This window comes from Pinus tabuliformis, chromosome 3_2 (assembly GCF_031772625.1).
Source record: "Pinus tabuliformis cultivar Carrire ecotype Pingquan chromosome 3_2, CPIR1, whole genome shotgun sequence".
NCBI classification, from domain to species: Eukaryota; Viridiplantae; Streptophyta; class Pinopsida; order Pinales; family Pinaceae; genus Pinus; species Pinus tabuliformis.
The window spans coordinates 71,900,297-71,918,821 of NC_142302.1; the positions used below are offsets into that span (position 1 = coordinate 71,900,297).

General features: G+C 36.9%; 1 protein-coding gene across 1 annotated transcript in view; it reads right to left on the bottom strand.

The window, feature by feature from the left end:
* LOC149179900 (uncharacterized) overlaps positions 1 to 18,525 on the bottom strand; it is a 135,874-nt gene that overhangs the window by 95,931 nt on the left and 21,418 nt on the right. Inside the window, exon 6 of the mRNA XM_089415842.1 lies at positions 18,405 to 18,521. Coding sequence (XP_089271968.1) covers positions 18,405 to 18,521 — 117 coding nt within the window. The remainder of the gene's footprint in view (positions 1 to 18,404; positions 18,522 to 18,525) is intronic.

The following is an 18,525-nucleotide window of genomic DNA, read 5'->3' on the forward strand; positions in this document are numbered from 1 at the left end:
TAAAGAACTCTTCCAGTTAGTTACTCGATACATAGAGACATGATTGATGAGCATGATGATATTGGTCAACATCTTATGTAATCCCTTGAAGTACAAAAGGCTGACAACTTCAGAGGGAGCTATTGAAGATTGTTTGGTTCATTACATGGACACGTTGACTAATGATTGAAAGGCTAGAAACATGAAAAAGAATTCTAGCATGAAGATAAATCATGCAAAGAGATGATGAAATCAGAGAGAGTTGGTTGAAGAAATATGCTCAATAACATGAGCATGGTATGTTTTGATTGAAAAAATCTCCTCCATATGATGGCATGACATGTGAATAAATAGACATGATGACACTAATCAACATTCAATATGATCTCCTGAAGAAAGAAAGAGAGTTGATAATGACAACTCCAAGGAAGAAGATATTGTAGCTTGTTGATTAGTTCATTCTATAGGCACTTTTGGTTAAATCTAAAAGCGTGGAGAAGGATTCTTGTACAATATGGAGATAGACCATACGGAAGGATGTTGATCTCAAAGAGAACGAAGCAGAATCTGATATTTTAACAAAAGACCATCATGTTGAGGTAATTATGATATTGATGTTTTGGTATTGGTTATTTGGTTGGTATATGGTTTTGCTACCTGGAAGAATGTTGCAAAAATGCATAATAGCAATTGAGGCAAGTACAATTGTTTGTTTTGAACTCAATTCAAAGAATACATGGATTGAGTAGATGGTTTTGGTAATCCTTGGAGGATTATATGTTCAAGATATCTACATCATTTTGAGATTGAAAGGTAGAATACAAAAAGGATAACCTAATCACTTTCATGATTAGAGGGAATTATGATCAACGCTACTTTGATTGGCTCAATATAATACCTTTGTTGTTAATGACTAGAGGAAAGTGATATGAAAGGTTGATGGCTTGAACCTTGTCACAGACTAAAGAAAGTTTTGGCTCCATTCAAAAACTCAATATGATGAGATGCAAAGGGAAGAGGAGCCATGTAAATATTATTTGAAGATCTCCATGAAGAAATAGTAGTTGATGTATTGATGAAGACAAGCTAAAGAGCTTGTGGTTATGACTTCCCAATTGAAAGGAAGTAAGGAATCTCCTCTATGCTTGAGAGGGAGTAAGAAGTCTCCTTAAAATGTTTGAGAAGGAGCAAAGATCTAGTCCCAGATCAAAAGGGAATGAGGATATCCTCTTTGGTTGAGAGGGAGTGATTTTAGACATCATATTCTCCATGTGTCATGCACTAGACTAGGACTAACAGTCGTAAGTCTAGTGAAGGCACTAGGAAGGAGAATGGAGGATTGGATAAGCATATGGGATTGATATTCTTTGAGGATTGGAAATATAAGAAAAGAATAGTCTTAAAAGGACATACCTTGTGAACATCCAGATGGGGTATGTGCCTTAAGAGGTAGTGTGGTGTCTCACGTAAAGCCTCCCAACATTATGCTCTAATATAAATAGAGCTTGTTAGTTAAGGCCTTGCTATGTTGACAATGTTGGTTATGATGTTGATGCTTAAAGATGGCTTATCAATCCGACTCTTCTTATGAGAATACTTCAATTTGAGAATCCTTGTACCTCATGATGGGATTATGAATACCTCCCTAGTTAAGAGGGAGTGTTGGAGAATGTAACTAGATTCGATCTTCATAATGACATTTGTAATCATGACTTTGTATAAAGAAAAAGATTTTTTATTTGTTGAAGCATGGGTTTCATGCTCAAGTCTAGGTCAAAGCATGTTCTTCATGTTCCTAGGGTTTGTTAAGTCAAAGATGTTGAAAATTAGCGAGAAAAGTGATTCCTTGATTTGTGCCTTAATTCAAGGAGTCAAAGTCGAGTTCCTTTTTTGTGAGTGGTGGAGTTCCTAAAATTTAGGATTTTCCCAAAAAATTAGGAGTGCATGAGGCAATTAATTGTTGTGTTGAAATTGAAAGTCAAGTTCTTGATTTTTTAGTGTGAGTTAGTTTGGAAACTGAAAGAAGTGGAGTTAGCCTTCTAAATTTTAGGAGGAACTAGTTAATAAGTTGTGTTCACTATTATTAACTAGAAAAGCACCAGTTTGACTTTCCAAACACAAAACTCACTAATTTTAACCATTTGAATTGCCTTTAAAAGGAGGAACAAAGGCACATTTTTAATCATTGTTTTGGTGAGCACGAGTTGGTGAGACCAAGCAATAGGAAGTACAAGTTTGTGCGTGGAGCTTGTGAAAGGAAGAGTGTGCAAGAGAAGCTTGTGAAAAGGTTGGTAGAGGGCAGCAGAGATCAGTAGTATTGCAAGAGTGTCAAGCTTAGATCAAGCAGGAAAGACAAGTGTGTCTTTCAGACTGTAACAGTTGTTTTTTGTAAGAGATCAATTGCTCAGTTTTTCTATCAATAAAATTCTCATCAAGCAGAGGGTTTTCCCAGTTCGGTTCCCTAGTGAAAAAAAAATTGTGCCTTGAATTGTGTGACTGTGTTTTATTTATGTTCCTAATTTCACTGCAAATTGAGTAGAGAAATTTTGTGTTTCTAAGAAAAGAAAGTTTTTTCCAAATTGTTCTTATCAGCAGATCAGAATTTCATGGATTTTCTACATGGTATCAAAGCAGTTGGAACAGATTTAAGGGTCATCACAAGTGCATCTCGCATAAGGAGAAGGAGATTTGATTTCAGGTTGGCGATTCTGCTTCCAACTTTTATGTTGATTGAATGCTAGGTGATGAGGTTTGTTCAAAGTATTGAACAACAATTTTGTAGCAGCCTATGTACAGTGTGTTGGATGCCTGTTAGTGGTTGTCTAGTTTCCCTAAGTGTTGTGGACAAGTGGCAGACTTGTCACAACAAGTGGGTTGTATTTTGATACCCTAAGGATTGACTTTTGGAGCAGCCAAGAGCAGTCAAGTGGGTTGGTTTTGCTGCCCTAGTTCACTAGTTTGGTGTTTGACAAATCAGAGATAAGAGGGCTCATTGCAGAAGTCGTAGATCAATCAAGGAGTGATTGTATGTGGGCAGATCTAAAAGCCCTAAGAAGAGTGACAGTAGCAACTAATATGTCACAGAGATAGGGCAGATCTAGAAGGTTGAGCATTGTTCACAAACATAGTTGTGAACAGTGACTTTTGTATGCAGTATGCAGCAAATTGAATACCTCAAGTACAGTACGCATGAAAGGAGCCATGCACTATTAGGAGGTAGATTGATGGAGCCCTAGTTCAGGGCAGATCCAGAAGACCCTATGTGTAGACTTGTTAATGGAACTAGAAAGCTGCTAGTGGGCAAATCAGTGAGCCAAAGTTCAGTGACACGAAAGGAGTTGTGATCATTGATAACAACAGATTATGGACTCACGGAACATGGTGGGAAAGAAAAGGTTTCGCAGAAGAAAGCAACGAAGCCTTCTAGTTCAGAGGGAGAAGCTGCAGTAGCAAAGAACTTGGTAGTGTTGGGGACAGATCCAAGTGGACGAGGTTCTTCCAGGAACACCTTCCTTGCTAAGAGGGAGTGTTGAAAATTAGCGAGATAAGTGATTCCTTGATTTGAGCCTTAATTCAAAGAGTCAAAGTCAAGTTCCTTTTTTGTGCATGGTGGAGTTCCTAAAATTTAGGAGTTTCCCTAAAAATTAGGAGTGCATGAGGCAGTTAACTGATGTGTTGAAATTGAAAGTCAAGTTCTTGATTTTCTAGTGTGAGTTAGTTTGGAAACTGAAAGAACAAGTGGAGTTAGCCTCCTAAATTTTAGGAGGAACTAGTTAACAAGTTGTGTTAACTGTTGTTAACTAGAAAAGCACCAGTTCAACTTTCCAAACATAGAACTCACTAATTTTAACCATTTGAATTGCCTTTAAAAGGAGGAACAAAGGCACAAGTTTAATCATTGTTTTGGTGAGCACGAGTTGGTGAGACCAAGCAATAGGAAGCACAAGTTTGTGCGTGGAGCTTGTGAGAGGAAGAGTGTGCAAGAGAAGTTTGTGCACAGGTTGGTAGAGGGCAGTAGAGATCGGCAGTCTTGCAAGGGTGTCAAGCTTAGATCAAGCAGGAAAGACAAGTGTATCTTTTAGACTGAAACAACTGTATTTTGTAAGAGATCAATTGCTCAGTTTTTCTATCAATAAAATTCTCATCAAGCAGAGGGTTTTCCCAATTGGGTTCCAAAGTAAATCAAAAATTGTGTCTTATATTGTGTGACTGTGTTTTATTTATATTCCTAATTCCGCTGCAAATCGAGTAGAGAAATTCTATGTTTGTAAGAAAAGAGTGTTTTTCAGATTGTTCTTATCAGCAGGTCAAAATTTCATGTATTTTCTACAAAAGAAGAACATTTGTCATGTATTATAGTCCCATTTGGACTCTTTGTAACAAAGGAAAATCTATTTTGTTAAGTCTAGAAGAGTCATTTCGTCCTCCAAGCACAAGTCGGCCCTACCATCACAAGTCGATTCTACTGGGCACCTTTTTCGCTCTCTTGATGACTATATATATATAGAGGAGACCCCATCCTAATTTGACATCATCATTAAGTTCAATCTTTGTAGTAGAGTAAAAAGAAAAGAAGAGTGGAGAAGAAATTAGGAGAAACCTTTAGAAGAAGAAGAAAATCTGAATTTATGAACTGTTCTTGCTCACATGTGCGAGGAATCTAGGGTTTCTGGACGAATTGCAAACCTGAGATAGAGGGCAGAGACTTTGACTTGGAGCAGAGTTTGGGAAGTTTGACTATCTTTGATTTGATAAACTTTGACTCAATCAAGAAGGGTTTTTGGAGGGTTGACTTGGTGCTTGGAGGAGGTTTGGTCTTTAGGTCTTGGAGGTCTCAATTTGATCTAATTTTATAAGAAGAGAAGAATTCTTTCTGGGTTTTTTCCTGGCTTGGAGCTTATATCTTGTGTTGTTTTTGTTTCTGTGATCTTCATGTATTTTATGTTTGATAATTGCTTGATGAAGAACAAATAATAAAGTAATAAAAGGCCAACTAATATCACAAGTAATTATCAAGTTAGGAGAATCAATTCTAATCTGCAAGTACATTGATTTTCTAACACTTGCAAACCTTTATATATGTTTCTAATATGCAATGTGTGGAGTGATTGTTATTTGTATTCATTGTTTTGATGTATGCTTTGGGATTTTTATTCTAATTTTCTTTGGTAATAAGTAAAATCATGCTAAGGTTTATAGATCTTGCCATTGAGGGGCTACATAGTCACATGGAAGGGGCAAACTAGGGGCGACCCCACTTTGTCAATTTGTTTTGCAGGTGGATCAATCCAAGCAACCTGACCATCCTGAGAGAGAGCTTTGAATTGTGTATTCAATACACACAAGATTTCAAGGCTGGAAACACCACTTTGAGAGAGGTTGCTCCTATGCAGATTCAAAAATTACCAAGGAAGTTAAGTTAATAGTGGAGATGATTTCTGTCCAAAACCAAATCCACTCCCTTGATTTTGTTCAGTTATATCAACCTAAGAGGATGTCAAGTTTGCATTCCTGAAAAGAGTGAGGTAAACAAAGGCACAGATATAATCCAACAACCATTTCTTATTTAAAAAATATAAAACTTTTTATCTTCTGCAGTTAGTTTAGGGTAAATTAGCTTGCTGATTTTTAATTGTTTTATTTAGCAAGTTTTCCTTGGGAAAATTGTGCAAATTCTTAAATCTAATCAAGAATAAATACAAGTATTTATTTTAGTATATTTACACTTCTATCTACCGGATTTGTCTTACAGATCTAAAGACTTTATTCTTGTAATAAATTGGATCTGCAAAGATAGAGGTTTCAACCATCCAAGTGAGTTCATCTATGACCAAACCTCTTCCATTTACTCTATTGTACTTCAATTATGCATTTTCTTTTGTTTAGAGTAAATTTTAGTTAATTTCCAGCCATCTTTAACGGACAAATCTAAACCTAGAAATTCTTGTGTGAATTTACCCAAGAGGATTTCACCCCTAATTCTGAAAAGTGATTTCTAGCTTGTTGGAAATTAGTTTTTCAGCCATTTTACGTTGAGAGGAAGCCTCAAAATTGACCCTCATACCTCTCCACCCCTAGACTTACAATTTGTAAGTACTTAGGCACTTGTAGTGTGGCTGTTGTGGGCCAAATAGATTGCTATCCTTGCATTTTACACAGATTTTATAGTCTGACATACAAGACAGCAAGTTGTTTTGACCTATAACCCTCTAACCCGTAGCCCAAGTCAAAAAATAATTACAATTGGGTTAGTTTATTTTCTGTAAACCAAAATCCACTGGTCACACGTCATATATTTTATGGTCGGATACTACTAAAATTCACTATTTAGTTTTTAGTCACATAGTAACATCTTTTACAGCTAAGAAGTTCAAGGAGATTAATACCTCCACTTTAAGTGACCCCATATAAGGCATTAATCTTGGTTGGGATCATTTGGGGTTATCTTAGGGACTCCTTTCTTGGATATTCAGGAGGTTGTTGGGCATAAACAGCGGAGGTTTGGGCCGAGGCGAAAATGGGCCCCTACCCTGTGTGTACCCATTTAGCAAATTGCCAAGACCTTGCCAACCCTGCTAAATGGATCAATAACATTTTTCAACATTGTTATCGAGGATAAGGTAAAGGAATCTGACATTTCAAAGATATATTTCATGGTGTGAATTGTTCCCATTGATAGGTAACATTTCTTGGTGCCATTGTTGGGGATAAGGTCAAATAATCCAACATTTCAAAAACATATTTCAAGGTGTGATTTTTTTAAAACCGAAATGAGAATTTCTGGAGAATTGGTAACTTTGAAAGATCGACCGCCACTATTACACCAAATATAACTATTTCATAAATGCCACAGCAGGTCAGTTATAACATGTCTCCGGAGACTTGAAACCACATAGTTAGGGAAATGAAATGTTCACCAAACCACTCGAGCAAAGATCCTTTGACTTCAAGGTGTGAATTGATCCATCCACGACTAACATTTTTTGGCACCATTGCTAGGGATAAGGTCAATTAATCCAAAATTCAATGACATACCCTGGGTAAGCTTTCATTTATTTGTACTTAGGTGAGATTGGTATTGTTATTGCTAACTTACATCGTCTCACCTGGCAACTCCATTTTGACAAAATCTAAAGAAGTACAACACACAAATTGCTTTCCAAGATAAAGAACAAGGTAAGTAAATTATGTATTGGCAACTCCATTGTGGTATTTTTATTGATATTGCTCATTTCAAATTTTCATGTTAGCCTTACCATCGAATTTTATAACTAAAAAAGTGATGGAGCTTCCTACATGGCTAGCAGAATGCTATGCTCCTGTTGATTTCTTGTAAGAACCCTTAATTCAAATACCTGAATATGTAATTTAAACACAGAATTCAAATTCATTTATCTAATGAATACCAACCTGTCTGCTCTGCTGCGAAGCTCTACTGCAAATTGTTCTGTTGCAGTTCTTGTTCTGGTTGCAATTCTTGTTCTGGCTGCAATTTTTGTTCCGGCTGTGTTACCAAAACGGCCAAAACCACCCTGCCGAACTGGGTACAACCTGGGTACTCAGTCTCAGAATGCTTTCCAATCGAAGCGATCTGATCCCCCGTGCCCAAAACTCCAGTACAATCAAAACTCAAGTTCCCTTCATAGTTGTACCACCATGTTCCAAAATTGTTCTCATGTCTGCTCCCTGCGTAAAAATGGTTTTTCTCCCCCTCTTTCAAGATTTCCTTCCTTCTTTTATTTCCTCATCCACCGCCTTCTTCCCATCTCCATGTCAATATTTTGGTTACGTGTAACTTTTATGAAATCAAATCTCATTTGATTTCGTTGATTTTATTTGGATACACAGTTTTGATTTAATAAAGTTTATTTATTATTTTAATGAATTAATTAAATTTATTTAATTTATAATTTTAATTAATTTATATTATTATTTTATTAATTTTAATTTGTAAATTAAAATTAACATTTTCTGTTGGTTTTAAGGATTTATCATATATATGATACTCTGGTGAGGTATTAATTTATTACCTTAATTTATATCTCCTCCTGTAGTAACTAGCTTATATATAGTGCGATACATGCGATTCCATGCATACGTAGCTATCGTATGGAGGTCTCGTATGTATGCTAATACTCTTATTTTATTTATAGGTGGGTCATTACATTTCTCAAGATGTCAAGTTTTCCCCATGAACATCCTTACATAAACTTAGAGGCCATCCTAAGATTCAATGGATATGTTGATTCAACCCATCAACATTACTATACATTTGATAAATTCATCAACAGCAATTCCCTCTTCCACCAAGACACAATGATGAAATTTTTTGCCCTTGGCTTGGAGGGACATGCAAGGGGCTAGTTTAACATCCTTGGCAAAGGGACGTTCACATATTTTGTAGAATTTTGATGCCATTTTTTGTACGTTGGAGTTTTGATGATGAGGATTGGACTCCTAGTGTCCAAGGTATGAGAATGTTATGTTTGTGGCAAAAGCTCTAGATATGAAAGTGTTTATATAAAAGAGGAGGAAGCCCACCATGTGACAGAGCTTGTACATGAAGATTTCAGCAAAAATGATCAAATCCATGATGATGTGCAACTGAGTAGCAAAGGATTTACAATACAGAATTTTGATGACAATGATTTGGTCCAAACAGTGGAATTGAAAGACGATAATTCTACATGTACAACTAAAGAAGAACAGAGCTTGTACACGAAGATTTCAGCAAAAAGGATCAAATCCATGATGATGTGCGATTGAGTAGCAAAGGATTTACAATACAGAATTTTGGTGACAATGATTTGGTCCAAACAGTGGAATTGAAAGATGATAATTCTACATGTACAACTAAAGAAGAATTTCCTTATTCTCAAATCAGAAACCAAGAAATAAATAAAGAGAGAGAAGAGGAGGAGAGCATTGACAACATAACAATTCAAGAACCCACCCACCGTCCTCTAGATGAAAATATTTGTTCAACAAGTTACTCCCCTTTCCAAGCAATTGATCTTCATGATACATCTACCAATGACTTGGAGGAGTAGGATTTAGTAAATAAGCCTTTTATTGAAGAGGATGGGAGGCACGAAGAACTTGAGTCTATTGATGCATTCCTTAAGGTTGATAGATGTAAATGGGACTTGAGTTATTTTCTCTTCAAAGGTAATCCTACTTATGAAATAGACACTGAGGGATGCCAAATTACAGAACTTTGGCCACATGAGCAACCAAGTTACCCCATTGATTACGAGCAACCATATCAACTCATACAAGAGCAAACATATGTACAAAACCACAAGTACAAAAAGGGTACTTCTACAATCAAGCTACAAAAGAGAATTTTCAACAGTGGATATCCTTGGCATGTGGTTATCAAGTGTATGAAGATCCATTTGACAGGAAGGACATGAACCGTACAATAATGGGCAGGCCGCATCACACTTAGCTTTAAACATATTTCATAAGCTCTCAACTTCCCTTATCAAAACAAATAACTATAAGTGGTGGTTTCCAATATTTTTTCGATTTTTATGAATTTTCTCATCATTTGTGTGTGTATGTAACCAGCCTAGATCCATCTTAACTCCGGATCTATCAAGCGCCGAGAGAGATCAAATATCTCGAGGAAAACTTGAGGAAAGGTTTACATCTCGAGAGATTTGATCCCTCTCGGTGCTTGAAAGATCTGGAGTTAAGATGGATCTAGGCTCAAGAGATTTGATCCCTCTCGGTGCTTGATAGATCTGGAGTTAAGATGGATCTAGGTTGGTTTCAGTCATGTGCGGCCAAAGAAAATCTAACAAACAGATGATTGATTTTATCAATAATATGTAAAATCATCTAATATTAATATAATAATTTTAAATATGCTAAATATGTCTCAGATTAATCTGGTCATTTTAATTTAAATTTGCTTAGTTGCCTCAGTTTGTTGAGATGATAACTATTGTGAATAACTTTAATGATAAAAAATGATGAAATAAAATATTTGAATGTAAAGTGACAATGTAATAGTGTTAAATCCTCTCTCTCTCTCTCTCTCTCTCTCTGTTACTATATCCTTCCCTCTCTCCTCTCTCCTTCTCTCCCCCATTCTCTCCATCTTTCCTTCTTTGACTCTTTATATCACCCCCAAACATACACACTCTCTCCATCTCTCCCTTGTCAATCTCTCTCTCCCTCCACTTCTCACTCTCTATGTATTTCTTCTTCCCTCCCTCTCTCCTCCTCTCTCTCAAGTGCGCTCTCTCATACTTCCTCTCTCTCCCTCTCTCTTCCCCCATCACTCTTCTCTCTCTCAAGTGTTGTCTCTCATTCTTCCTCTCTCTCTCCCCCTCTCTCTCTCTCCAATCCTCTCTCTCTCTCTCTTCCCTCCAATCCTCTCTCTTCCCCCATCACTCGCTCTCTCTCTCTCTCTCTCTCCAACTATGTTACTATATCCCTCCCTCTCTCCTTCTCTCCCCCCTTCTCTCTATCTCTCTTTCTTTATCTCTTTATCTCACCTCTAAACATACTCTCTCTCCACTTCTCACTCTCTATGTCTTTCTTCTTCCCTGCCTCTCCCCTCCTCTCTTGCAATTCCTCTCTCTCCCTTTCTCTCATACCTTCCTCTCTTCCCCAATCTCTCTCTCTCTCTCCGACCTCCAATCCTCTCACTGTCTCCCTCTCCCTCTCTTACCCTTCTCTACATCTCTCACTCATCTCCCTCTCTCTCTCTTCATTCCTCCTCTCCCCTATCCTTAACTTTATCTCCATCTCTCCCTTGTCACTCCCCCTATCTCTCCACCTCTATCATTCTATGTCTTTGTTCTTCCCTCTCATATATATCTAGAGTTAATATATATCATGATATATTAATATAAATTAAAATATAACAAATTTAATATTGTATTAATCCAAAGTTATTAAATTTAATAATATTAATATTATAATATATTAATATGAATATTAGATTTAATAATAATAATAATATTAATCTTTTAATATTAATATTAGGGTTAATAATGTTTTTTCTGTATGGTATTAATAATAATGTGGCCCATGGTATTTGGCCCATATGCATCACCAAAATAAAAACTAGTTTTTTAGTGTTAGTAAGTATAAAGAGGTTTATGGAGTAAATATAAAAAGAGGTTTTATTTATTTACCATACCTCGTTTATTTATATTTTTATTTATTTATCGTATCGCTTTTATTTACCATGGTATTTGGCCCATAGGCTTGGTATATAATTAGATGTTGATTTCTAATCCTATCTGATATATTTTTATTTATTTATCAAAAGTCTTTATACCTCTTTTGTATTTTTTATTTACCATACCTCTTTTATAAATATGGTATTTGGCCCATGGTATTAATAATTATTTGTCCCATGGTATTTGGCCCATAGGCTTCACCTAAATAAAAAATATTTTTGGAATTTTCATAAATATAAAGAGGTTTGTGGAATAAATATAAAAGGGGTTTTATTTATTTACCGTACATCTAGTTTATTTATATTTTTATTTATTTACCATACCTCTAGAGTAAATATAAAAAATGTTTTATTTATTTACCATACCTCTAGTTTATTTATATTTTTATTTATTTACCATACATCTTCCTTGAGTGTTCGTAAACCTCTTTATATTTTAAATACATTAGATTAAAAATGTTAAATTTTAAACATTACGTTTACATTTACATGTTTACATTTTTATGTGAGATCTACCCCCATAATGGGTTGTTTACATTTACATTTACATTTACGTTTACGTTTTTATGTGAGATCTACCCCCAAACTAGGCTGTAGAGCGCCTCTCGGCGCAACTAGGGGCAACAGGGAGGATAGCAATCCTTATGCAGTTTCCAACTAGAGCCGCTAGTTGAGCCCTCCTTATTTAATTGACTAACAACAATGATGAGTGGTCCTATGCACACAAGGAAAAATATCAATATATTATCCCTATTGATTTGTGGATTAAAGAAGCTCGTAGTAATACAAATAAACCTTGGCATTTCTTGGACTTCCTTCTACATGATGAGCATCCTACAATAGGAGCCGACCAAGTCATGACTAAGGTTTCAACATTTGCCTTATGTAGATTTGACGTTTCAGTATTTTGGTTAGTAACCAAACACAAAAGTAATATCAATGTTAATGATAAATTCATCTATTGATTGCATTGGTTATATGATTTCTCCTAACATGTGTTCTTTCTTTTGAGTAGATTAGGATAGGATGAATAAGCTCTAAGGCATGAGCATTAGATTGGTTTAGATATTTTCATTCATTAATATTTCCTTAGCTAGTTGTCAATTTGTGCTCGTGCAATTTCATTTCATTGTTGTGTCATTATTTTCATGCTTTAGTTTAGTTATATATTTTGCCTTGCCATATTTCCATTTATGCCATTTACTGTAGATGATATTTCATTTCCTAGATTAATTGTCATTTTGATTTTTATTGCCAATTAGGAAGGAAAAAGACTTTGGTTCGACTCTCCCTGTCACGCCCCTACACCTGCGGTAGTCTTCCAACCGCTTATAGCGAGGTGCGGCACCACCGAACGCTTTCTTTTCACCAATACTAACATTCATGGACTACGCCTAATTCACTTGTCCTTACTTAGTTTGTGTTTCGCAACCAAGTAAACATGCATTTATCCTTTATACCAATGAAGCCCATACTCATTCATTATCCATAGCAATTATAAAAGACAATAACAATTGCACAGTATAAAGGGGAGGGGCAACTCCCGAACAAGTCTGCCCGACAATATATATTATAAGCAATCTTTCTTCATAATACAATCATACAAGTAATGCTTGGCAAGCTCCAAGCCAATACTTAGAATATTTTACAACATAGGCAAAATCAGCCTTTTACAATCACATGTGCACACCTTGCACAAAGGATGAGTGCCCACCTTGGTCACCAAGACATCCTTGTCAAGTCCAACACAAATCTGCTCACAAGACAACCTTGTCCAACCCACAACCGGCTCCAAGTCACACCTAAACTGCGCCCTCAAGACTTGCGCATGAGCTATGCGCACTCCTTCTAAATCTGCGCACTTTTCTTGTCCTCCTTGAGCTCTGCAAGTTGCTCTTGGTTCGATGCCAAATGATCTCCAACGCATTAGTATATATACACATTCCTGCACGTAGGTAGAGTGAGTGGTGGCTCTCCAGCCGACCCCCAAAACTAGTCTAACATACCCCTTATGTGCGCCCTTTCATAAGTCGGCCTGCCCTTAGGGTAGCCCCACGCACAAGGGTATAAACCTCCATCGCATACATTGCCTTAGTTTATTTCACACGTCGCACTTTATCGTCGCATCTTTGTCGCATTCCCGTGTCGCCTTGCCCGCCCGTCGTGCAGCCTTCGCCCGCCCGTCGTGCAGCCCGCGCCCACCTCGTGCGACCACGCCCGCCGGCGCGCCCGCCGACTGCCCGTGCACCCGTCGTTCACCGCGCCCAACCGCACCCGCGCTCGGGTAGAACTCGAGGACCTTACACTCCCTGTATTTGATGTTGTATTTTCAAGCTTTTAAGCGACCAATGGAAGATTTGAGGTTCTCACATCCTCCCGAGTAGAGCATGTGTCTCGTAGTTGGAGTTGGTTGTTACCCCTCATGTTAGGAAGGGTACATATGAACACCTTGCAATACTTATCACCACCATTGTAATCCCAAGGTCACAAGTCAAAAGTGATGTAAAAAACATCTGAGGCCCTGTATTAAGTATCCTAGACCTGTGTCTTTTGAGTTTGTAACTTTGTATCTTGTTGTCTTGGTTGAACGATGGTTGGTCCCTCAAAGTTTCACTTCGGGTTATTCTCAACTCGTACAGGATTATAAGGCCCTGGTGAACTCTTTTGAGAACTCATGGTTTTATGGGAGCCTGCATTTGTAGCGGTGATCACTAGTTTATGGGCCAGTCCAACCCACATCAAAGTGCACCTATGTCATTCCACATGGTTATGGTCTATAGAGTTTGTAGGTGGCTTTAATGCAATATTGCTCAAATAGCTCTGAGAGTATGGCAATCTCATTAACAAGTTTTCATGTTTCCTAAGGCAATTCGTGGTCCCCAAGCAAAGTGGTCAAAAAGTCAACTTGATCTTAAAATTTTCAATTTGATGAGAGGAGTCCATGCCACATTGAATTTTTCCAATCAGCACTGACAATGGCTAGTTATAGCTTGGTTAAACTTAGTCAAAAAGTCAAAAAATTCCCATGTTGTAGAATAAGAGTGTTGGGAAGAATGATGCATGCATTACGTCAAAAGTGGTCTACTCAATGAGAGGAACAATACCCATGTTGTAGATTTTCCAAATTTTCAAGGGAATTAGAGATCATCCACCTGGGAACAATGACATAGCGGGGCAAGTTTCCAGTAGGCATAACAAGGACAAACTTTGTCAAATTTGACATATAATATGTCAAAATTGGTCTACAGAACAAGAGGAACAAATATTGTGTCTTGGTTTCCCCAAATTCCCAAGGGTATTAGAGATCCAACACATAGCATGATGACATGGTATACAGTGATGATGTGGCAACAAAAAGCGTGATTTGGTCAAACAAACAAGATCTAGATGAAATTAGGCCAAGTTACAGCAAAGCAAGGTGGCAGAATATCAAAATTCATCAAGGCGTTGGAAAATTAGAGAAAGGTGGTCAAGCTCAAGTTAGTAAAAGAAAAATTCAATTCAGACTAATTGTTGGACAAGCCAACTAGTCATTCGAGGGTCTAACTAGCTGTTGGAGACTTCATGGACCAAGCAATTGAGTAATGAACTGAGAAAGTAGTCGTTAGAAGACAAATTACTCTTCAAATGACTAAGTCGAATTTCCTCCAAGGCAAATAAGTGGAACATTGAGCTACTATTCTTTAAATATTTTCTTCTTTTGACCATATCATGCCATTAACAAAGGGGATTATGGATCAAATTGGGAAAGTTGAGCCAAGTCAACCCCTTAGTGGGTAATTAAAAACCTTTACTATGATATTTTATGAAAAAATTACCAAGTCTCCAACTTGTTGATGACAAGTAAGCTACTATTTTCTAGCAGTTACAATTTTTTCTATAAAAGACTAGCCTCCCCTCATTGCATCTTGTTATTGTCATTTGAGATTAGTGCTATCATAATAAAAAAACTCATTCTTGCAAATCTTTGTATATGTTTTTAAAATACACTGTGTGGAGTGATTTTTATATTCATTTTTTTCTTGATATACACATTGAGGTTTTTATTCTAATTTCCTTTGGTAATAAGTAAAATCATGCAAGAGTCAACAGAACTTGCTATTGTGGGGTTACATAGTCACATGAAAGGGGCAAACAAGGGGGCAACACAACTTTATCAATTTGTTTTGCATGTGGATCAATCCAGGCAACCTGAGCATTACAAGAGGGAGCTTTAAACTGTGCAAGCGTCATGTATTTATCACACATATAATTTGAAGGTTAGAGATGCCACTTTGGGAGATGTCACTCCTAGGTGGGTTCGAAATTTACGAAGGAAGTTAAGTCAATAGTGGGGGTGATTTATGTCCAAGAACAAATCCACTCCTTTGATTTCAGTTGGCTTTATCGACCTAATAGGATTTCAATTTCGCACTCCAACAAGGGTGATGTAAACAAATGCACAAGTGTAATCCAACAACCACTTCTTATTAAAAAAAATCTACAACTTTTTATTTTCTGCAATTATTTTAGGGTAAATTAGCTTCCTGATTTTTAATTGTTTATTTTATTTAGCAAGCTTCCCTTGGAGGAAATTGTGCAAATTGTTAAATCTAACCAACGGTAGGTACAAGTATCATTTCTAGTATATTTTAGTATTTTACACTTGTGTATAGTTGATTTGTCTTGTAGATCTGAATATTTTTCTTAGTATAACAAATTGGATCTACAAATAAAAAGAAGTCTCAACTATCCAGGTGAATTCATCTATTACCAAACCTCTTCCATTTACTTTATTGAACTCCAATTCTGCATTTTCTTGTGTTTAGAGTAAATTTAGATAATTTCCAACCTTTTAAAACATTCAAATCTAAATCAAAAAATTCTTGGATGAATTTACCAAAGAGGATTTCACCCAGAATTCTAAAAAGTGATTTCCAATTTGTTGGAAATTAGCTTTTTCAACCATTTTAGGTTGAGGGGAGGCACCAAAAGCCTCAAAATTGACCCTCATACCTCTCCACCTCTAGACTTACAACCTGGAAGTGCTTAGGCACATGTAGGGTGGTTGTTGTGGGCCAAATAATTTGTTGTCCCTGCATTTTTACCGAAACTTTACAGTCTAACATACAGGATAGCAAGTTGTTTTGGCATATAACTCTCTAACCAATAACCCAAATTAAGAACTAATTGCATATTTGGTTAGTTTATTTTCTGTGGACCAAAATCTAGTGGTCACACACAATATCTTTTATGTTTTGGTAGTACTAAAATCCACTGTTTAGTTTTTTACTACACAAACATCTTTGATAGCTAAGCAGTTCCAGAAGATTAAGTTATTAACACCTCCACTTCAAATGACCCTATATAAGGCACTAATCATGTTTGGGATTATCTAGGGTTATCTTAGGGACTCCTCCCTTGGCCATTTGGAATGTTGTTGAGCCTAAATAACAGAGGCTTGGGCTGAGGTGACATTGGGCCCTTGCCCTATGTGTGTCCATCCAGCAGGTTGGCAGGATCTTAGCAACCTTGCTAATCAGATCAGTAGCAGGTACTACCCTTTTAAATCAACAAAAATTAAGGACAACTTCCTCTAGGTAGGGAAGAAATCATGAGATTGAAGTGGTTTGGTATATTCTCTATATAAACATGAGCGAAGTTAAACTAGAGTAATTTATGATAAGATGAAATTCTATTTTTATCTTCAGCCTCCAATTTTGCAACAATATTATAAGTATGCATTCTTGAGTAATAAAAAAGCAATTAGTTTTCTTGAAGGAAAAATTCCAACTCCATTCTTTCTCACTTCTTCTATTGTGTACATGTATCAAAATAATAATCATGTCATGATTTTATATATCCATAAAGATAAAATAATAAAAATATATTCAATATATAAAAAAGTGGTGAGCACATGAGCATGTGGTGCTACAATAAAGCAAGAGGACTTTTCCCCTGCCTACTCAGGTTCAAATCTCATTGAAGTTTGTGCCAACAAGAAAGCAAGGGATCTTTAAGCCCATCAAAAACACATGTAAGGTGCACATAAGGGGTATACCCCCAATTTAATTACTTGGGGGTGGAACCAAATATTTCCAAAAATTTAAGCACATGAACACGTGCTAAAAGGGGAAAGCAAGAGAACTTTTTCCTACCTATGGGAGTTCAAATTCCACTAAGGTTTGTTCTGACAGGAAATAGGGGGTCGTTAAGCCCATCTAGAACACATGTGAGCTGCAAGTAATGGATATTACCTTCAAATTATATGGGATTGGTGAGGTATCAACAATCTCACTATTGCTTAAGTGCTTGAGGATGTAACAAAGTGTTTCCAAACATTTTTAGCCCGAGGAATTAGTTCACCCAGTAGTCACCAATGTTGTGTCTGCATTACGCTAGTTCCATGCCAGCAGAATCCCAGTTTAAATCCCCTTGAGTTAGGTGTTAGTTTTACCTATATATAGCTCAGACGATGTTCTAACTATAGTACCCATCCTCTTCCAACAGAGTTCCATACAGCAGCACGTCCTCCTTCAGCAATTCCACCCAGAGTTTAATAGGGGTGCAATAGCTTTTATGGAGGAGAGAGTGTGAGGCCCACCTGCTTTGGCTCACTTATTCATGATGGCGCACTAGGGTTTGAAGTTATTTCTGCAAGTAGCGGCACCGTTGTGCATGTGTCCAGATCTATTGTTCCTGCCCTTCTTTCTAGTCTATAACGGAGAAGCAGGACATGCTATAATGTCCCTAGGAAATTTTTGCCCTTGGGGTTATCAAGAGCATAAGGATATATTGCACTAATAACACAATATCCTTTACAACTTTCCCCAATGACAATTAAGATGCAACAATGAACAGATAAGTAACATCAACAGGGTACATCAGTTATAAGTTATAACCAAGTTATAGACAAGCAGTATGAAAACTTCGGTAGCTCACATTAGTTCCAATTTAACAACCGTTTACTAGGGCTATGACACCATAACAGTATCAGTCCCTTCAATATAAACACTGATAATATAGTTGCCACAACAATCAAAGCCTAATCAATCTGACTGTCTTTACTGTCAGCTTACAAGGCTGTCCTCAGAAGAAGTTAAACCAGACTCTATTACTTCGGCTACCCCAGTGATGCTCCACCCAGCTAGAGTGATGCAAAGATTAATTGTTAACCTTTCCGCCTGACGCAACCCTCCTAGATTTATAATGATCCTAAACATACAGGCTAATAAAATGAACTTACTTATTACGGATGACGAGAGACTTTCTTAAGGTGTCAATGATGTCATCTTTATTTGATCCATGGACAACACTCGCAATCTTCAGAACTTGGTCCTCCTCCAGATCTAAGTTTGCAACTCTGC